Source organism: Prunus avium, chromosome 1 (genome assembly GCF_965620075.1).
Source record: "Prunus avium chromosome 1, drPruAviu1.hap1.1, whole genome shotgun sequence".
Lineage (NCBI taxonomy): Eukaryota > Viridiplantae > Streptophyta > Magnoliopsida > Rosales > Rosaceae > Prunus > Prunus avium.
The window spans coordinates 56,616,549-56,634,268 of record NC_142284.1 but is presented as its reverse complement, the minus strand read 5'-3'; the positions used below and the strand labels follow the sequence as shown (position 1 = coordinate 56,634,268).

Below are 17,720 nucleotides of genomic sequence, written 5' to 3'. Positions count from 1 at the left end.
ACAAATCAACTTTGTCATGGACTGTGCCTTGTTGGACTTGAAAGTTTATTTAGTGATTGATCCATTTTCTTTCTTTCCTACAAAACTGATACTGCAAAAGCCTTCTCTTCTCCACAACCATATCCCATTTTCGTTAGCTTTCTCCAATTTTTTTTGCGAGAATGGGTTCTATTGGTTTGACAGAGAAGTCACATGCAGTTTGCATACCATACCCAGCTCAAGGTCACAGAACTCCAATGCTGCAATTAACCAAACTCCTCCACTACAAGGGCTTTCACATAACCTTTGTGAACACCGAATTCAACCACAGACGCCTTCTTAAATCCCGAGGTCCCAACTCTCTTGATGGCCTCCCATCCTTTAGGTTCGAAACCATTCCTGATGGCCTCCCTCCAACAGATGCCAATGCCACCCAAGACGTAACCGCTCTATGCTTTTCCACTAGGAAAAATTGCTTAGCACCCTTCAGAGACCTTTTGTCAAAACTCAATTCTTTGCCCGATTCCCCTCCAGTTACTTGTATAGTTTCTGATGGTGGCATGACCTTCACTCTTGATGCAGCCCAAGAATTGGGCATTCCGGAAGTTATTTTCGAGACACCAAGTGCTTGTGGCTTGGTGTGCTAGCCTCAGTATCGCCTTCTCATCGAAAAGGGCTTAGTACCTCTTAAAGGTACATACACTGACTTCAAATTCCTGAATGGTAATTTGGGAACACCGACTTTGTACTAAAAATGTTACATATTTAACTAGAATGTTAACTCACTGGTACTATATAGTATATATTACTTAATTTGATTTGCATATGCTAGCTATATGACAAATGGGTATTTGGATACTGAGATAGATTGGATACCAGGCATGAGAGGTATCCGATTGAGGGACATCCCAAGCTTCATCAGAACCACAGACCCAAATGACTTCATGCTGGATTTTCTTTTGGTTGAGATGGCACGAGCTAAAAGAGCTTCTGCCATAATTCTGAACACGTTTGATGCGTTAGAGCATGAAGTTTTAGATGGACTATCGACTTTGCTACCACCTGTTTATTCCGTTGGACCCCTACACTACATCTACAGCTTAATCAGATCCCAGCAGATAACGAGTTGAAGTCCATTGGATCAAACCTATGGACAGAAGAACCAGAGTGTCTTGAATGGCTTGACTCTAAAGAACCTAACTCTGTGGTTTATGTCAACTTTGGAAGCATCACAGTCATGACAGCTGAGCAGCTGATTGAGTTTGCTTGGGGACTTGCAAACAGCAACCAGACCTTTTTTTGGGTGATCAGGCCTGACCTTGTTGGTGGGGAAGCAGCTGTGGTTCCACCAGAGTTTATGCAAGAGACCAAAGAAAGGGGTCTATTGGCAAGTTGGTGCCCTCATTTACAAGTTTTGAGCCACCCAGCTGTAGGAGGGTTCTTGACTCACAGTGGTTGGAACTCCACTATTGAAAGTGTGTGTGCTGGAGTGCCCATGATCTGTTGGCCCTTCTTCGCAGAGCAACAAACCAATTGTAGGTTCTGTTGCAAAGAGTGGCGCCTAGGCATGGAGATAGAGAGTGATGTAAAAAGAAATTATGTAGAGGGGCTTGTGAGAAAGTTAATGGAGGGAGAGGAGGGCAAAGAGATGAGGAAGAAAGCCTTGGAATGGAAGAAGTTGGCAAAGGAGGCCACCACTGGTCCAAATGGGTTATCTTTTGTGGGTTTGGACAAATTGGTTAACCAGATGCTACTATCTCCGAGGAATTAGAAATTTAGAAATGATTCAAAATCTATCTTGTTTTTACTTTGTATTTGTCCAAGAAGTTTACCTATTAAGCTTAATAATGCTTATATCACGAATTCATTTTTCAGGTATGCATTTACTTAACATCGGTCCAATGTAAAATGAAGTCCAAGGCAAACGTAAGTGGCATCGGTTTCCACATTGATGCACGATACCAAAGTTTCATGGCCGCGTTGTTGATCGGGAAATAATCGATGGGTTATGTGTGATAAAAGCTCCCTTTGTTACAACACCTAACATACCTAAAGAGCTTGACAACCATGTTATTTCTAACTTACACTACTCTGTCTAAATTCCTGCATTGGACTTCCATACTGTGCACTCTTAGGTTAATATTCCAAGATTATCTTCTTTTTACCCTCATCAAAGGAGGAGCTCTATTTGGCAAGACTAATGCAACGGTGTTCTTTTCTCTATAGAGCTGAGCTATTTCAACTCTTTCAAATTAGAGGAAAATCATTACACATGGCTCCTCAAGTGAACAATGCCCGTAGTCGGTTCCAGTGGTGTATTCCGTGTCGGAAATAATGACACTATTATGTTCTTTTAAGGAAAATACTCCCCCATGTCATGATCCGGTGGAATCGCCTCCGCCAATGATTGAGTCGTCCTTGTATTCGATTGCATTGGACTATGAGGATTGGGAGTATTTCAATTGTATGATGAGTGAGTAGGTATTTCAATTGTATGATGAGTGAGATGTGAATTTTATAATAAATAGTGACACGTGACAACCGAAAATTTTATCCGAAAATTCCAAATTAATGGTTTAATAGAAAATAAATTAAAGTGAATAGTAATTGCCCTTGCCCTTTGGGGTGAAAACAAAAAAGGTAAGGCTATCGCTGTTCACGTGAATAGCGACAAACCTTGCCTTACCTTACCTTTGCCTTGCCCTTGCCCTTTGAGGTGGAGGTGCTCTAATCAAGCCATTATGTTTCGAATGGGAGACTGACTTGGATTGATTCTTTTATATGCCTTGATTGATAAATACTTCAATATAAATATTTCAGTTGTGCAGTTCGAAGACAAAGCAAATAGAGAGATCAAATCGGAATTATGATCTTTATTTCTCATAAACTGTATTCGAATGGACATTATAAGCTAAAGAATAATTGAATCCGAACCAACTAAATAAAAATCAACAAACTGCGAGGGTTTGAGAAAATGTGAATACAAAGAGGGTTATCTTAAGCATAACTGGAATAATGCCGTATGAATTGAGAAAATGGGACATGTGAAATGAATCGATTGATTGAAAGATAAAAGTTAAAGTTAAAGAAGCAACCAATTAGCATAACATCCGTAGGTATGAATTACGTTTACATTTGTCAAAAGTTATAAAGCATTGGGGAATGCTAGCAAACATCTCACTAACCTTCTTCTTTGGACCTTATCCATTTTCCTCATGCCATGTGTCATTTTCTTTACCCTTAAAAAAAAAACATTAATGCATAGCTTTTGTTTTCCAAAGTTACCCTTATTGAATGTATTAACTTTCTTTTGAATAAGTATTAAAAAAATAATAAATGTTATTAATATGATTAAAAAAAAATCTAATCATTTAACAAACACAAAATTTTGACAATATGAATTTCTAAAACATTAGTGGATAACCCTTTTGTAGTTTGGTAGCATATCAAATTTTGATTGATATAAAATACCCCCTCAGTTCCTAAAAAAAATACAAAGTTCACTTAAAAAAAAAAAATCAATTTTAGGATATTATTAATTAAAACATTAAGAAGGAAATATGAAAACATTGAAAAAACAACCCAGCCACAAGGGCGGAAGGAAGATGTTACGTAGGTCCAGTTTGAGATTGCTTTCACTTTTAAAAAAAGTTTCTTCTGCTGTGCTTTGAAAATAATTAGCTATAAAGTAAAGCATCTCTATGTTTGGTAAACAATATTTTTAAAGTGTTGTTAGTACACAAAGCAATGTCAAAACCGTTAGGTAAATTTTAATATAAAATTATTATAACTGTGAATAATGACTAAAGTAGACAGGATGTTAAAAGTGTTATGTACTAATCATGTGGTGGTAGTGGTAGTGATGGAGTGGAGGTGGTGGTGGTGGTGATGAATGTGGAGTTGGTTGTTGTGGTAGTGGTGGTGGTGGGGATGGCGGTTGTGGATGTGGTGGTGGAGGAGGTGGAGGAGGTGGTGGTGGTGGCGGAGGATGAGGAGGAGGATGTGGTGGTGGCGGTGGTGGCGGTGGTTGTGGAGGTAGTGAATGTGGTGGTGCATGTGGAGTTGGATGTGGAAGTGGAGGTGGTGTTATTTTTTAAAATAAATGATGGTATTTTGGGAATTAACAAAATTCATTAAAGGTTCATCTTAGCTTCTTTTGAAAGCAGCTTTGAAAAGCAACCTAGTATCTGCTTTTAAAAGCTGCTGTCAAAAGGCCATTGCTTTTAAAATAATCGGGATATTTTATTTTTACCAAACATCTTAAACTGCTTAACTTTAAAGTGAAGCATATTTTTGGCGAAAAAAAGCCATCACAAACGAGGCATGTGGTATGGCTGGCAAGAGAAGCAACATATTTTGAGAGATGGACTGGGGCTGGTGGGTAAAACAAAATATTATTTTAATAATTTCTATTTTTATTTTTCCCATTTGTAAATTTTTTAGATAAATTAAATGTAATATGAAAGTCAATATATTTAAAACAAAAGCTATGCAATAATGATATTATTTTAGTATAAAGAAAGTGACACATGGCATGAGGAAAAGGGAGAATGTCCAAAAGATAAGATTAGATTAGAGAGAAGATTGCTAGCATTTCCCGAAATGATTTGCTGGAACAACAACAACAAAAAAACAAAAAGGTGAATAAGAGTGAAAATGATGGGTAAATTAGACATTTTATTGTTCTAGGTTGACAAATGGAATTTTTTAGTTGTACTATCTTGCCCTTGATCTTTCAAGTTCAACATAATGTGATTTGACAGAGGTCTTAACTTCGACTTCTTCCTATACGAAATCGCTTGTGTAATTTTTCTTTTTCTTTCTATTATTAAAAAGTATTTAAAAATAGGAACCGAAACGTGCAATCGCAGTCGCCGCCTCCTGTGTGGGTGGAGAGTGATCCAATCTCAATATAAAATCGAGAAGATCAAAACCAAAAATCAACAAACAAACAAACAAAATGAATCAATACACTGCCAGACTACATCTGTATTGGGAAAGAATACAAAATCTTATATAATCTCGCCAGCCGCCCCGTCGACTATGGCACATCATATTATACTATATCTCAATATGGAGACAGACTTGCTGTGCACCCCATGACCCTGTGGGTTTGAACACGTATGAACAAATTGTCAACCTCCACAGCCATTATTGACATTTGGATAGGACTGAAATTTTTGTATGAACCGCCATGTACTGTGCTTCCTTTGTCGCATTTATTTGTCTTTAAAAAAAATAAAAAAGGTTTTCTGAGCTTATGGAATTTGATCCTATAAATCTGGTACGGTAAAATACTTCTCTTCCCCAACTGCATATACCACCATCTTCCTCAGCTTTTGGTTAAACTTGTGTTTTATTTTAGAGAGAAGAAAGAATGGGTTCAAATGGTTTGATAGAGAAGCCACATGCAGTTTGCATACCATTCCCAGCTCAAGGCCACATTAACCCAATGCTGAAACTAGCAAAACTCCTCCACTACAAAGGTTTTCATATAACCTTTGTGAACACAGAGTTCAACCACAAACGCCTCCTTAAATCCAGAGGTCCCAACTCTCTCGATGGCCTTCCCTCCTTTCGATTCGACACAATTCCCGACGGCCTGCCACCGATTGATGCCAATGCCACCCAAGATATACCATCCTTATGTGAATCCACTAGGAAACACAGCTTGCCTTACTTCAGAGACCTTTTGTCTAAGCTGAACTCTTCGACTGGTTGCCCTCCTGTAAGTTGTGTAGTTTCTGATGGTGTCATGAGCTTCACTCTTGATGCAGCCCACGAACTCGGCATCCCAGAAGTGCTTTTCTGGACAACAAGTGCTTGCGGCTTCTTGGCCTATGTACACTACCACCGCCTCATTGAAAAGGGTCTCACTCCTCTCAAAGGTATTAATCTCACTCCTCTGACTTTTTCATGAACATATCTTGACTGATTTATATTTTATATTTAGTTTTGTATATGAATATCTTAACCTAACCATGTTGCTTAATAGAATAATAACGCACTATTTCTTTGTTTGATTCACAGATGCTAGTTATTTGACAAACGGCTATTTGGAGACGCAGATAGATTGGATACCAGGCATGAGAGGCATCCGACTAAAGGACATCCCCAGCTTCATTAGAACCACAGACCGAGATGATCTCATGCTGGATTTTGTGGTGCATGAAACAGAGCGAACTCGAAAAGCTTCTGCTGTCGTCTTGAACACCTTCCATGACTTAGAACATGAAGCTTTCTATGCACTTTCAACTTTGCTACCACCTATTTACTCCATTGGACCCCTACATCTACAGATTAACCAGATCCCGGCAGATAGCGAGTTGAAGGAGATAAGATCAAACCTATGGACAGAGGAACCAGAGTGTCTAGAATGGCTTGACTCTAAAGAACCTAATTCTGTGGTTTATGTCAACTTCGGAAGCATCACAGTGATGACAGCAGAGCAGCTAATTGAGTTTGCTTGGGGACTTGCGAACAGCAATCATACCTTCTTTTGGGTGATTAGGCCTGATCTTGTTGGTGGGGATTCAGCTGTGGTTCCACCAGAGTTTGTGGAAGAGACCAAAGAAAGGAGCCTATTGGCACATTGGTGCCCTCAAGAACAAGTCCTGAGCCATCCGGCTGTAGGAGGGTTCTTGACTCACAGTGGTTGGAATTCTACCATTGAAAGTGTGTGTGCTGGAGTGCCCATGGTCTGTTGGCCCTTCTTCGCAGAGCAACAAACCAATTGTAGGTACAGTGAGAAAGAGCGGGGCATTGGCATGGAGATTGAGAGTGATGTTAAAAGAAACTACGTAGAGGAGCTTGTGAGAAAGTTAATGGAGGGAGAGGAGGGCAAAGATATGAGGAAGAAAGCTCTGGAATGGAAGAAGTTGGCAAAGGAGGCCACCAGCCCTAATGGCTCATCATTTGCGGCTTTGGACAAAATGATTAACCAGGTGCTTCTATCTCCAAGAAAGTAGAATTGATCAAAATTCTACCTAGTTGCTACTTTGTGTTTGGCCAAAATGTTAAACCAAAACATGGACACAACTATTTTGTGCGACTCAGTGATCGGTGTTTTATGTTTTGTAGACGTGGATAAGTCAACTTTGAAGAGTGTATTTTGTTGTAATGATTCTACATCAAATGAGTTTAATAATACATATATAAATGTATATTACATAGACAATATAGAACACAGAATTATCAACTCAAATCAAATAATACAAAATCGAAGCTATTATTGACTGCCGTTCCAAAGATCACCACACATTGCAGAGCATTATCCTCTATAAAACCATATCTTCAAAAGCCTTATCTTCTCCACAACCATATCCCATTTTCGTTAGCTTTCTCCAAATTTTTTTGCGAGAACGAGAATGGGTTCTATTGGTTTGACAAAGAAGCCACATGCAGTTTGCATACCATACCCAGCTCAAGGTCACATAACCCCAATGCTGCAATTAACCAAACTCCTCCACTACAAGGGCTTTCACATAACCTTTGTGAACACCGAATTCAACCACAGACGCCTTCTTAAATCCCGAGGTCCCAACTCTCTTGATGGCCTCCCATCCTTTAGGTTCGAAACCATTCCCGATGGCCTCCCTCCAACAGATACCAATGCCACCCAAGACGTAACCGCTCTATGCGTTTCCACTAGGAAAAATTGCTTAGCACCCTTCAGAGACCTTTTGTCAAAACTCAATTCTTTGCCCGATTCCCCTCCAGTTTCTTGTATAGTTTCTGATGGTGGCATGACCTTCACTCTTGATGCAGCCCAAGAATTGGGCATTCCGGAAGTTATTTTCCAGACTCTAAGTGCTTGTGGCTTGATGTGCTTCGTTCAGTGTCGCCCTCTCATCGAAAGGGGCTTAATACCTCTTAAAGGTACATACACCGACTTCAAATTCCTGAGTGGTCATTTGGGAACACTGACTTTGTACTAAAACTGTTACATATTTAACTAGAATTTTAACTCACCGGTACTATTACTTAATTTGATTTGCAGATGCTAGCTATATGACAAATGGGTATTTGGATACTGAGATAGATTGGATACCAGGCATGAGAGGTATCAGATTGAGGGACATCCCAAGTTTCATCAGAACCACAGACCCAAATGACTTCATGCTGGATTTTGTATTGGTTGAGATGGCACGAGCTAAAAGAGCTTCTGCCATAATTTTGAACACGTTTGATGCATTAGAGCATGAAGTTTTAGATGGACTATTGACTTTGCTACCACCTGTTTATTCTGTTGGACCCCTACATCTACAGCTTAATCAGATCCCAGCAGATAACGAGTTGAAGTCCATTGGATCAAACCTATGGACAGAAGAACCAGAGTGTCTTGAATGGCTTGACTCTAAAGAACCTAACTCTGTGGTTTATGTCAACTTTGGAAGCATCACAGTCATGACAGCTGAGCAGCTGATTGAGTTTGCTTGGGGACTTGCAAACAGCAACCAGACCTTTTTTTGGGTGATCAGGCCTGACCTTGTTGGTGGGGAAGCAGCTGTGGTTCCACCAGAGTTTATGCAAGAGACCAAAGAAAGGGGTCTATTGGCAAGTTGGTGCCCTCAAGAACAAGTTCTGAGCCACCCAGCTGTAGGAGGGTTCTTGACACACGGTGGTTGGAACTCTACCCTTGAGAGTTTGTGTGGTGGAGTGCCCATGATATGTTGGCCCTTCTTTGCCGAGCAACAAACCAATTGTAGGTTCTGTTGCAAAGAGTGGGGCATAGGCATGGAGATAGAGGGTGATGTTAAAAGAAACTACGTAGAGGGGCTTGTGAGAAAGTTAATGGAGGGAGAGGAGGGCAAAGAGATGAGGAAGAAAGCCTTGGAATGGAAGAAGTTGGCAATGGAGGCCACCACTGGTCCAAATGGGTTATCTTTTGTGGGTTTGGACAAATTGGTTAACCAGATGCTTCTATCTCCGAGGAATTAGAAATTTAGAATTGATTCAAAATCTATCTTGTTTTTACTTTGTATTTGTCCAAGAAGTTTACCTATTAAGCTTAATAATGCTTGTATCACGAATTCATTTTTCAGGTATGCATTTACTTAACATCGGTCCAATGTAAAATGAAGTCCAGGGCAAACGTAAGTGGCATCGGTTACCACATTGATGCACGATACCAAAGTTTCATGGCCATCTAACATAACTAAAGAGCTTGACATAACCATCTTACGCTAGTCTGCCTAAATTCCTGCATTGGACTTCCTTACTGTGCATTCTTAGGTTAATACACCAAGATTATCTTCTTTTTACACCCCCCCTCCTTCTCCTCTCTCTCTCTCTCTCTCTCTCTCTCTCTCTCATATAAATATACAAATATATTATTTAAAAACATCATAGGGAGCGAACGTGCAATCAAATAAACAAACCTCAAAAGTCTTCATTGAGAAGAAATACAATCAAAACAAATAAACAAACAAACAAACATTTTGCATGCCAGACCAGAGTATGAGAAAGAGTAAAAAAATAGTATATACTCTGTACTGCCGTCCCAAGATTATGGCAAAATTATATACTGACAGACCTGCATTGCACCCATGAACAGCATAGGAGAGAGAGAGCCTAAGATAAGATAAAAAACAAGCTTCATGCAAGTGAAAGACATGAAAACAGAGGTACCGCATTCAGAAAAATTAAAGGCAAATCCCATAGAGGCATTTTAACGAACGATTCACGTGCAAACATAAACAGCCAATTTTTAATCTACCTAGCTTGAAGATCAACATTATAAAAAATACACTTCACACCAAAGTAATTACCAACACAAAAAGAAGCGTTTAACCTTAAAGAGACTCAGCGCAGGCTAGCAATGGTCCTCCGAGTGTGCAATGTCTGCTTCCCAGGAAAACTCCATTTCGGATAGAAATGAAGCAAATTGATGCCATTTGGTAGGGTTGTCTGTACCTACAGGCTACAGACTCTTTAATATGTTTAAATTTCTAATTTCTTTTATTTCGGATGAAATCTTTCGGGATGTTTAGCTGATAACAGTGTTCCGGATTACTAACGGCACAAAAAGGAGGGAAGGGTTTTTTGAAATGAAAATGGCAGCTTGTGTAAATAGTTGGTAAAATAGTGGTAATTCTATAGGTAAGATCAGCTTAGTTGGGGGATGTGATGAACACCATTGTTGTGATTCTGTGATTATTGCGAGTCTTTGAGTCTTGAAAACTCAATCTGCTCTCCAAGATTTTGCTGCCATTTTTTTAATCTTACGTTCTCAGATCAGATGGACCAAATTACAGCTACTCTTTTTCTTCAAGGGGTGAACGAACGGTCCTACGAGTGCCAAGTCGATCATAGAAAGGAGAGTGGATTGGCTGTTTATTTGGTTCAGCATAAGGCCATGCACGCATACAGAAATTAGAATTGATCAAAATTCTACCTGGTTGCTGCTTTGTATTTGGCCTAGTTAAACCCAAATTCGAAACATGTTGACATACAACATACCTTGCATTCTTAGGAGAAACTCAGTGATTGGTGTTTTCTGTTTATACTCCGAGACTTGTTGCATACCAAAAGAAAAGGTGTAAAAAAAAAACAAAAACAAACCCCAAAACTCTTCAATATAGAACACATAATTATCAAATCAAAACAAATAAACAAACATAAATGATTGCATGCCAAACAGAGTACGGGCAAGAATACAAAATCGAATATTATTGACTGCCGTCCAAAACATTATAAAACCTCGTCATGGACTGTGACTTATTGGACTTGAAAGTTTACTAAGTGATTGATCCCTTTTCTCTCTTTCCTATAAAACTGGTACTGCAACAGGCTTCTCTTCTCCACAACCATATCCCATTTTCATTAGTTTTGTCCAAATTTATTTGTGAGAATGGGTTCTATTGGTTTGACAGAGAAGCCACATGCAGTTTGCATACCATACCCAGCTCAAGGTCACATAACACCAATGCTTCAATTAGCCAAACTCCTCCATTACAAGGGCTTTCACATTACCTTTGTGCACACAGAGTTCAATCACAGACGCCTGCTTAAATCCCGAGGTCCCAAATCTCTTGATGGCGTCCCATCCTTTAGGTTTGAAACCATTCCCGATGGCCTCCCTCCAACAGATGCCAATGCCACCCAAGACATAACCGCTCTATGCCTTTCCACTAGTAAAAATTGCTTAGCACCCTTCAGAGACCTTTTGTCAAAGCTCAATTCTTTGCCTGATTCCCCGCCAGTTACTTGTATAGTTTCTGATGGTGGCATGACCTTCACTCTTGATGCAGCCCAAGAATTGGGCATTCCGGAAGTTATTTTTGAGACACTAAGTGCTTGTGGCTTGATGTGCTACCTACAGTATGGCCCTCTCATTGAAAAAGGCTTAATGCCTCTTAAAGGTACATACACATACTTCAAATTTCTGAGTAGTCATTTGGGAACACTGACTTTGTACTAAAAATGTTACATATTTAACTAGAATGTTAACTCACTGGTACAATTTCTTAATTTGATTTGCAGATCCTAGCTATTTGACAAATGGGTATTTGGATACTGAGATAGATTGGATACCAGGCATGAGAGGTATCCGATTGAGGGACATCCCAAGTTTCATCAGAACCACAGACCCAAATGACTTCATGCTGGATTATCTATTAGTAGAGATAGCACGAGCTAAAAGAGCTTCTGCCATCATTTTGAACACGTTTGATGCATTAGATCATGAAGTTTTAGATGGACTTTCGACTTTGCTACCACCTGTTTATTCCGTTGGACCCCTACATCTACAACTTAATCAGATCCCAGCAGATGACAAATTGAAGTCCATTGGATCAAACCTATGGACAGAAGAACGAGAGTGTCTTGAATGGCTTGACTCTAAAGAACCTAACTCTGTGGTTTATGTCAACTTTGGAAGCATCACAGTCATGACAGCTGAGCAGCTAATTGAGTTTGCTTGGGGACTTGCAAACAGCAACCAGACCTTTCTTTGGGTGATCAGGCCTGACCTTGTTGGTGGGGAAGCAGCTGTGGTTACACCAGAGTTTATGGAAGAGACCAAAAAAAGGGGTCTATTGGCAAGTTGGTGCCCTCAAGAACAAGTTCTGAGCCACCCAGCCGTAGGAGGGTTCTTGACACACAGTGGTTGGAACTCTACCCTTGAGAGTTTGTGTGGTGGAGTGCCCATGATCTGTTGGCCCTTCTTTGCAGAGCAACATGCCAATTGTAGGTTCTGTTGTAAAGAGTGGGGCATAGGTATGGAGATAGAAGGTGATGTTGAAAGAAATTACGTAGAGGGCCTTGTGAGAAAGTTAATGGAGGGAGAGGAGGGCAAAGAGATGAGGAAGAAAGCATTGGAATGGAAGAAGTTGGCAAAGGAGGCCACCACTGGTCCAAATGGGTTATCTTTTGTGGGTTTGGACAAAGTGGTTAACCAGGTGCTTCTATCTCCGAGGAATTAGAAATTTAGAATTGATTCAAAATCTATCTAGTTGTTGCTTTGTATTTGTCCAACAAGTATACCTATTGAGCTTAATAATACTTCTATCACAAAACCATTTTTCAGGTCTACATAAGATCGGTCCAATGTAAAATGAAGTCTACGGCAAATGTAATTGACATCGGTTACCACATTGATGCACGATATGAAAGTTTCATGGCCACGTTGTTGATCGGGAAATGATTGATGGGTCATGTGTGATAACAAAAGCCCTCTGTTACTATACCTAAAATACCTAAAGAGCTTGACAACCATGTTATTCTAACTCACTTACACTAGCCCGCCTAAATTCCTGCATTGAACTTCATAAATGTGCATTCCTGGGTTAATATACCAGAGATCAGAGTAACAAGGTCATTTGGTTACCAGAGAGGGAGAGAAACTCCCCTATCCCATCCAAGGTTCACTGCCCCCCCTCTTACCCTCTCTCTCTCTACATCGATTGATCAAATGAGTTCTTTTGATAATATAAATATACAAATATTTTATTAAAAATTTTAAAAGGAACGAGAACGTGCAAACAAATAAACAATCCTCAAAACTCTTCATCGAGAATACATACTGTCAAAACAAATAAACAAACAAAGAAACTTTAGTGCATGCCAGACCCCAAGTATAGTATATACTCTCGACTGCCGTCCCAAGATTATGGCAAAATTATATACTGACAAACTTGCATTGCACCCAAGAGAGAGAGAGAGAGAGAGAGAGAGAGAGAGAGAGAGAGAGCGCCAATGCTGCAAATAGCCAAACTGCTTCATGCAAGTGAAAGAGACATGAAAACAGAGGCACCAATTGATAAAAATAAATAAAGGCGAATCCCATACAGGCATTTTAACGAACAATTCACGTGCAAACGTAAACAGCCAACCCTTAAAGCTACCTAGCGTGAAGATTAACACTATCAAAAATACATTTTACACCAAAGTAATTACCAACAGAAAAACTTTTAACCTTGTTCAGCGCAGTCTAAGCAATTCTACTCCCAGTCTGCAATGTCTGCTTCAGAAGAAAACTCCATTTCTGACAGAATTAAAACAAGTAGATGCCAATTGGTAAGGTTATGTACCTACAGCCTCTTTAATATGTTTCGGTTTCTAATTTCTTTTCTTTCGGATGAAATCTTTCGGGATGTTTAACAGTGTTCCGGATTACTAACGGCAGAAGAAAGGAGGGAAGGCTTTGAAATGAAAATGGTAGCTTATGTAAATAGTTGGTCAAATAGTGGTAATTTTATAGGGATAAATTATATTTTCGCCGGCAAATAATTTTTTAATATGAGAGTGACACAAAAATTTTCCCAATTTCAAAATTCGTTTATACCATAACTCTTCGACAATTAATTAAATTAAAATTTTCAAGATATTTGGCAGTTGCTTAAAGGTTTTAATCAAGTTCCTATACAACATGCTTATCGGGAATCTAATCAAGTGGCAGATATTCTAGATAAATACGGTCATGCTTTTTCAGTTATGTATGTTTGGTTTGGAAATTCTCCAATAGATATTTTACATAGTTGACATTGTGATTTTATATGGTGTAAAGATCCAATCGAATATCTTCTTTGTAATGTTTGTTTCTGGACTAAAAAAAAAAGTTGCAGGTCGAAGAATAGTGTTCATATTTCAGCATCAATAACCTGTCCCTATCCCAACATAGCAAGTATCTTCCAATCCACTCACCGCTACTTTCTCAAAGGGCACCACATGAGCCAATCATGATACAATAATTTTTTTTCTTTTCCTTGAGTGGAATCAAACTCTTAACCTATTGTAGCCATAATCCATTTCTCTCACTCTCCCCCACTGCTCGAACTCAATTTTATCTTTTCTAGTCATCATAAATTTGCTCTGTTGGCCTAAGTAGGCAAATCTGTTAATGGCTTTCAATGCCTTGACCTCAGAGAAGCCAAATGCAGTATGCATGCCATTCCCAGCTCAAGGCCACATAAACCCAATGCTAAAACTAGCCAAACTCCTCCACTTCAAAGGCTTCCATATAACCTTTGTCAACACTGAGTTCATCCACAAACGCCTACTTAAATCCCAAGGCCCCAACTCTCTCAATGACCTCCCCACTTTTCGTTTCGAAACAATCCCCGATGGCCTGCCTCCAGCTGATGCTAATGTTGCGCTATGCCGTCCCTCTGCCAATCCATTAGGAAACACTGCGTACAACCCTTCAGAGGCCTTCTTTCGAAGCTCAACTCTTCGCCAAATTCGCCTCCGGTTACTTGTGTAGTTTCTGATGGCATCATGAACTTCAGTCTCGATGCAGCCCAAGAACTCGGAATTCCGGGTGTTATTTTCTGCACAACCAGTGCTTGTGCCTTCATGGGCTACATTCAGTATGGACCTCTCATTCAAAAGGGTTTAGTTCCTCTTAAAGGTAACAATTAATAAAAAATGATTATGCAGATAAAAACCCAACTGCTTAATTGTTTCTGTTCTTAGTTTTGAAAAAGAAAAACTTGTACTTGATGTTTCACATAGAATTTTATCAATTAACTAACTAGTTTTTTTTTTCTTCTTTAATTTGATTTGCAGATGCCAGTTACTTGGCAAATGGGTATTTAGATACTGTGATACATTGGATACCTGGAATGAAAAGTATCCGATTGAAGGACATCCCAAGCTTCATTAGAACAACAGACCCAAATGACCCGATTCTGGATTTAATTATGGTTGATACAGAACGAGCTAAAAGAGCTTCTGCCATCATTTTGAACACGTTTGATGCCTTAGAGCATGAAGTTTTAGATGCACTTTCGACTTTGCTACCACCTATTTACTGCATTGGACCCCTCTATCTACAACTTGATCATATCCCAGCAGATAACGAATTGAAGTCCATTGGATCAAACCTGTGGACAGAGGAAACAGAGTGTCTTCAATGGCTTGACTCTAAAGAACCCAATTCTGTGGTTTATGTCAATTTTGGAAGCAGCACAGTCATGACATCTGAGCAGCTAAGTGAGTTTGCTTGGGGCCTTGCAAATAGCAACAAGGCCTTTTTTTGGGTCATTAGGCCTGATCTTGTTGGTGAGGGGAAATCAGTTGTGATTGCACCAGAGTTTGTGGAAGAGACCAAGGAAAGGGGTCTATTGGCAAGTTGGTGCCCTCAAGAACAAGTCCTGAGCCACCCGGCTATCGGAGGGTTCTTGACACACAGTGGATGGAACTCTACTATTGAAAGTGTAGGTGGTGGAGTGCCCATGATCTGTTGGCCTTTCAATGCTGACCAACAAACCAATTGTAGGTATTGTTGCAGTGAATGGGGCATAGGGTTGGAGATAGAGGGTGATGTTAAAAGATATTACATAGAGGGGCTTGTGAGAAAGTTGATGGAAGGAGAGGAGGGCAAAAAATTGAGGAAGAAAGCCTTGGAATGGAGGAAGTTGGCAAAGGAGGCTACTACTGGTTCCAATGGATCATCCTTTCTGGATTTGGATCAAATGGTTAACAGGGTGCTTCTATCTCCCAGAAATTAGAATGGAGCAATTGTGTTAATTTTTTTTGTCCTAGGTAGCTCTTTGATAAAGAACAACGCTTGGGTGTTGGGTTCCTTGATGTTTTTGTTTGTAATTTGCTCTTATTTTTTGTTGGGTACATGAAAATTAATAAACAAAAATTCTATTGGAACCAAATGGTTTGCTAAATAGTCCCAACGTTTTTGGGCTATCCTAATATCCAATTATATATATGGCATCATTACTATAGTATTTCGACGTCTATATTGATACGTAGAGCGTGAATGTGAAGTGAAATACGAGATGCTTTCTCTTGTTTGTTTCCTTCTTTTTTTTACATAAAGGGAAAGAGTTCTTGTAGTCAAGTCACGTAACAAGACAAAGAAAGAAAACTTTTTTGCGATGCAATCTCGTTGAGCCTGTCTTTTTGGACGAGCCACAGAGAGTAAAGAAATGCCTCAAAAGAAAGTTGCTATATAAACTTAGTGTCAACACATAATGTTGGCTTAAAATTTAATGTTAAACTTGATCCACTTTACGCAATAAATATAAAATGTCAAAAAATTCATATAAGGATATGTTGGTGGAGCGAATTTCTATAAACAAATTCATATATGATAATATTGATTCTTGTTCCTTCAACAAATATAAGATATAAACAAATCCATATAAGAATATGCGGAACTTCCAAGAAATGGTCATGTACATTCATCTTTTGTAGGGCCCAAATTGGTTGATGGTTAAGGCAATAAATAAAATCATATTTATGTGGGGATCTGATACTTTTGGGTAGAAGAGGTGAGGCAATTGGCTCCAATAATTGGACTATGTGCTAAAGTTATTTGTGAATAAATTTTTGGTTATATTCTTATTTTTTATGAACATTTCACCTCAACAAATTTCAATTTCCAACATAATAATTGAAATAAATTATTACTAAATGTCGGATAACTTTTTAAATTACTTAACACCAGTTTATGTATATTTATTTAGACTGAGAATGACAAATTTAAATATTTTTTTCATTACATAAAATTACACTAGACATGTGTTCTCCCTTATATCTTGCGTGCCAACGTCTTTTCAATTTCACCTCATATTAGATTCAAACTTATTACAAATATATTTAGATAACTTTTCAAAGGAATTATGATAACTACCGGCCAGCAAACTATGATAAGTACAGTTTGTAAGAAAATAATTAAATATGGCACATTATCAAGAGATGTAGAAAGGTGCAGTCAAGTATGTTTTTTTTTCTTCTGAACATTTTGTACCATATGCCTTACTGCGTGGGCATGTGCTCTCACACAGTTCACACATCCTTAGACTGAGAAGCACACTTATTAGTCTCTAAACTTAGATCCAATTTGCATTTGAGTCTCTCAATTTCCAAAATCGTTCCCGTAGTCCTTCAACTTTAGTTTCGTTAGGACAAATGGCACTGCCGTCAATTTTGTTAACTTTTTATGTTAAATGAAGGGGTAAAATGGTATTTTTGTATTATTTTTAATTTCCAATTTTTGAATATTCCTTTCACCCAAAAAATAAAATTAAAAATTAAAAAATCTTATTCCTATCCTCAGTCAAACTAAAAATTAAAAATTAGTTCTTATTCCTAAAAACTTGAATATTTTTTTTTTGTTTTTAATATTGTATTAATATTTTAATTAATTTAAAATTAAAAAAAATATCATTTTACCCCTGTATTTAACAAAAAAGTTAACAAAATTAACGGTATGACCATTTGTTCTAAAGAAATTGAAGTTGAAAGACCACAGGAACGATTTTGAAAATTGAGGGACTCAA

At 38.7% G+C, this 17,720-nt stretch overlaps 3 protein-coding genes and 2 pseudogenes across 5 annotated transcripts; all 5 read left to right on the top strand.

Moving 5' to 3' along the window:
* Positions 1-91: 91 nt before the first annotated feature.
* Positions 92-1,808, top strand: LOC110759569 ((R)-mandelonitrile beta-glucosyltransferase-like; annotated as a pseudogene).
* A 3,439-nt stretch (positions 1,809-5,247) lies between these two features.
* Positions 5,248-7,181, top strand: LOC110759566 (7-deoxyloganetin glucosyltransferase-like). Its single transcript, XM_021961646.2, has 2 exons — positions 5,248-5,867; positions 6,010-7,181. Exons 1-2 carry the CDS (start codon positions 5,357-5,359, stop codon positions 6,945-6,947), a joined length of 1,449 nt encoding a protein of 482 aa, XP_021817338.2. The 5' UTR covers positions 5,248-5,356; the 3' UTR covers positions 6,948-7,181.
* Positions 7,182-7,258: 77 nt separating this feature from the next.
* Positions 7,259-9,022, top strand: LOC110759565 ((R)-mandelonitrile beta-glucosyltransferase-like). Of its 2 annotated transcripts, none has more exons than XM_088251020.1 (2): positions 7,259-7,857; positions 8,021-9,022. In XM_088251020.1, exons 1-2 carry the CDS (start codon positions 7,347-7,349, stop codon positions 8,917-8,919), a joined length of 1,410 nt encoding a protein of 469 aa, XP_088107146.1. In that variant the 5' UTR covers positions 7,259-7,346; the 3' UTR covers positions 8,920-9,022. The 2 variants fall into 2 exon arrangements, with proteins under 2 accessions (XP_088107146.1, XP_021817337.2); XM_021961645.2 differs by having other exon boundaries at positions 7,260-7,857; positions 7,979-9,022.
* A 1,708-nt stretch (positions 9,023-10,730) lies between these two features.
* Positions 10,731-12,624, top strand: LOC110748402 ((R)-mandelonitrile beta-glucosyltransferase-like). The gene is made up of 2 exons (XM_021948386.2): positions 10,731-11,342; positions 11,464-12,624. Exons 1-2 carry the CDS (start codon positions 10,832-10,834, stop codon positions 12,402-12,404), a joined length of 1,452 nt encoding a protein of 483 aa, XP_021804078.2. The 5' UTR covers positions 10,731-10,831; the 3' UTR covers positions 12,405-12,624.
* Positions 12,625-13,944: 1,320 nt separating this feature from the next.
* LOC110759564 ((R)-mandelonitrile beta-glucosyltransferase-like) lies at positions 13,945-16,100 on the top strand (annotated as a pseudogene). The gene is made up of 2 exons (XR_015834643.1): positions 13,945-14,830; positions 14,989-16,100. The product of XR_015834643.1 is annotated as a (R)-mandelonitrile beta-glucosyltransferase-like (transcript).
* The last annotated feature ends 1,620 nt before the right edge of the window (positions 16,101-17,720 follow it).

What these genes read in the sequence shown, in the direction of transcription:
- LOC110759566 (XM_021961646.2), top strand. Translation starts at nt 5,357, where the DNA reads ATGGGTTCAAATGGTTTGATAGAGAAGCCACATGCAGTTTGCATACCA. An exon ending in GGGTCTCACTCCTCTCAAAG is followed by an intron (nt 5,868 to 6,009) that starts GTATTAATCTCA and finishes TTTGATTCACAG; the next exon opens with ATGCTAGTTATTTGACAAAC.
- LOC110759565 (XM_021961645.2), top strand. Translation starts at nt 7,347, where the DNA reads ATGGGTTCTATTGGTTTGACAAAGAAGCCACATGCAGTTTGCATACCA. An exon ending in GGGCTTAATACCTCTTAAAG is followed by an intron (nt 7,858 to 7,978) that starts GTACATACACCG and finishes TTTGATTTGCAG; the next exon opens with ATGCTAGCTATATGACAAAT.
- LOC110748402 (XM_021948386.2), top strand. Translation starts at nt 10,832, where the DNA reads ATGGGTTCTATTGGTTTGACAGAGAAGCCACATGCAGTTTGCATACCA. An exon ending in AGGCTTAATGCCTCTTAAAG is followed by an intron (nt 11,343 to 11,463) that starts GTACATACACAT and finishes TTTGATTTGCAG; the next exon opens with ATCCTAGCTATTTGACAAAT.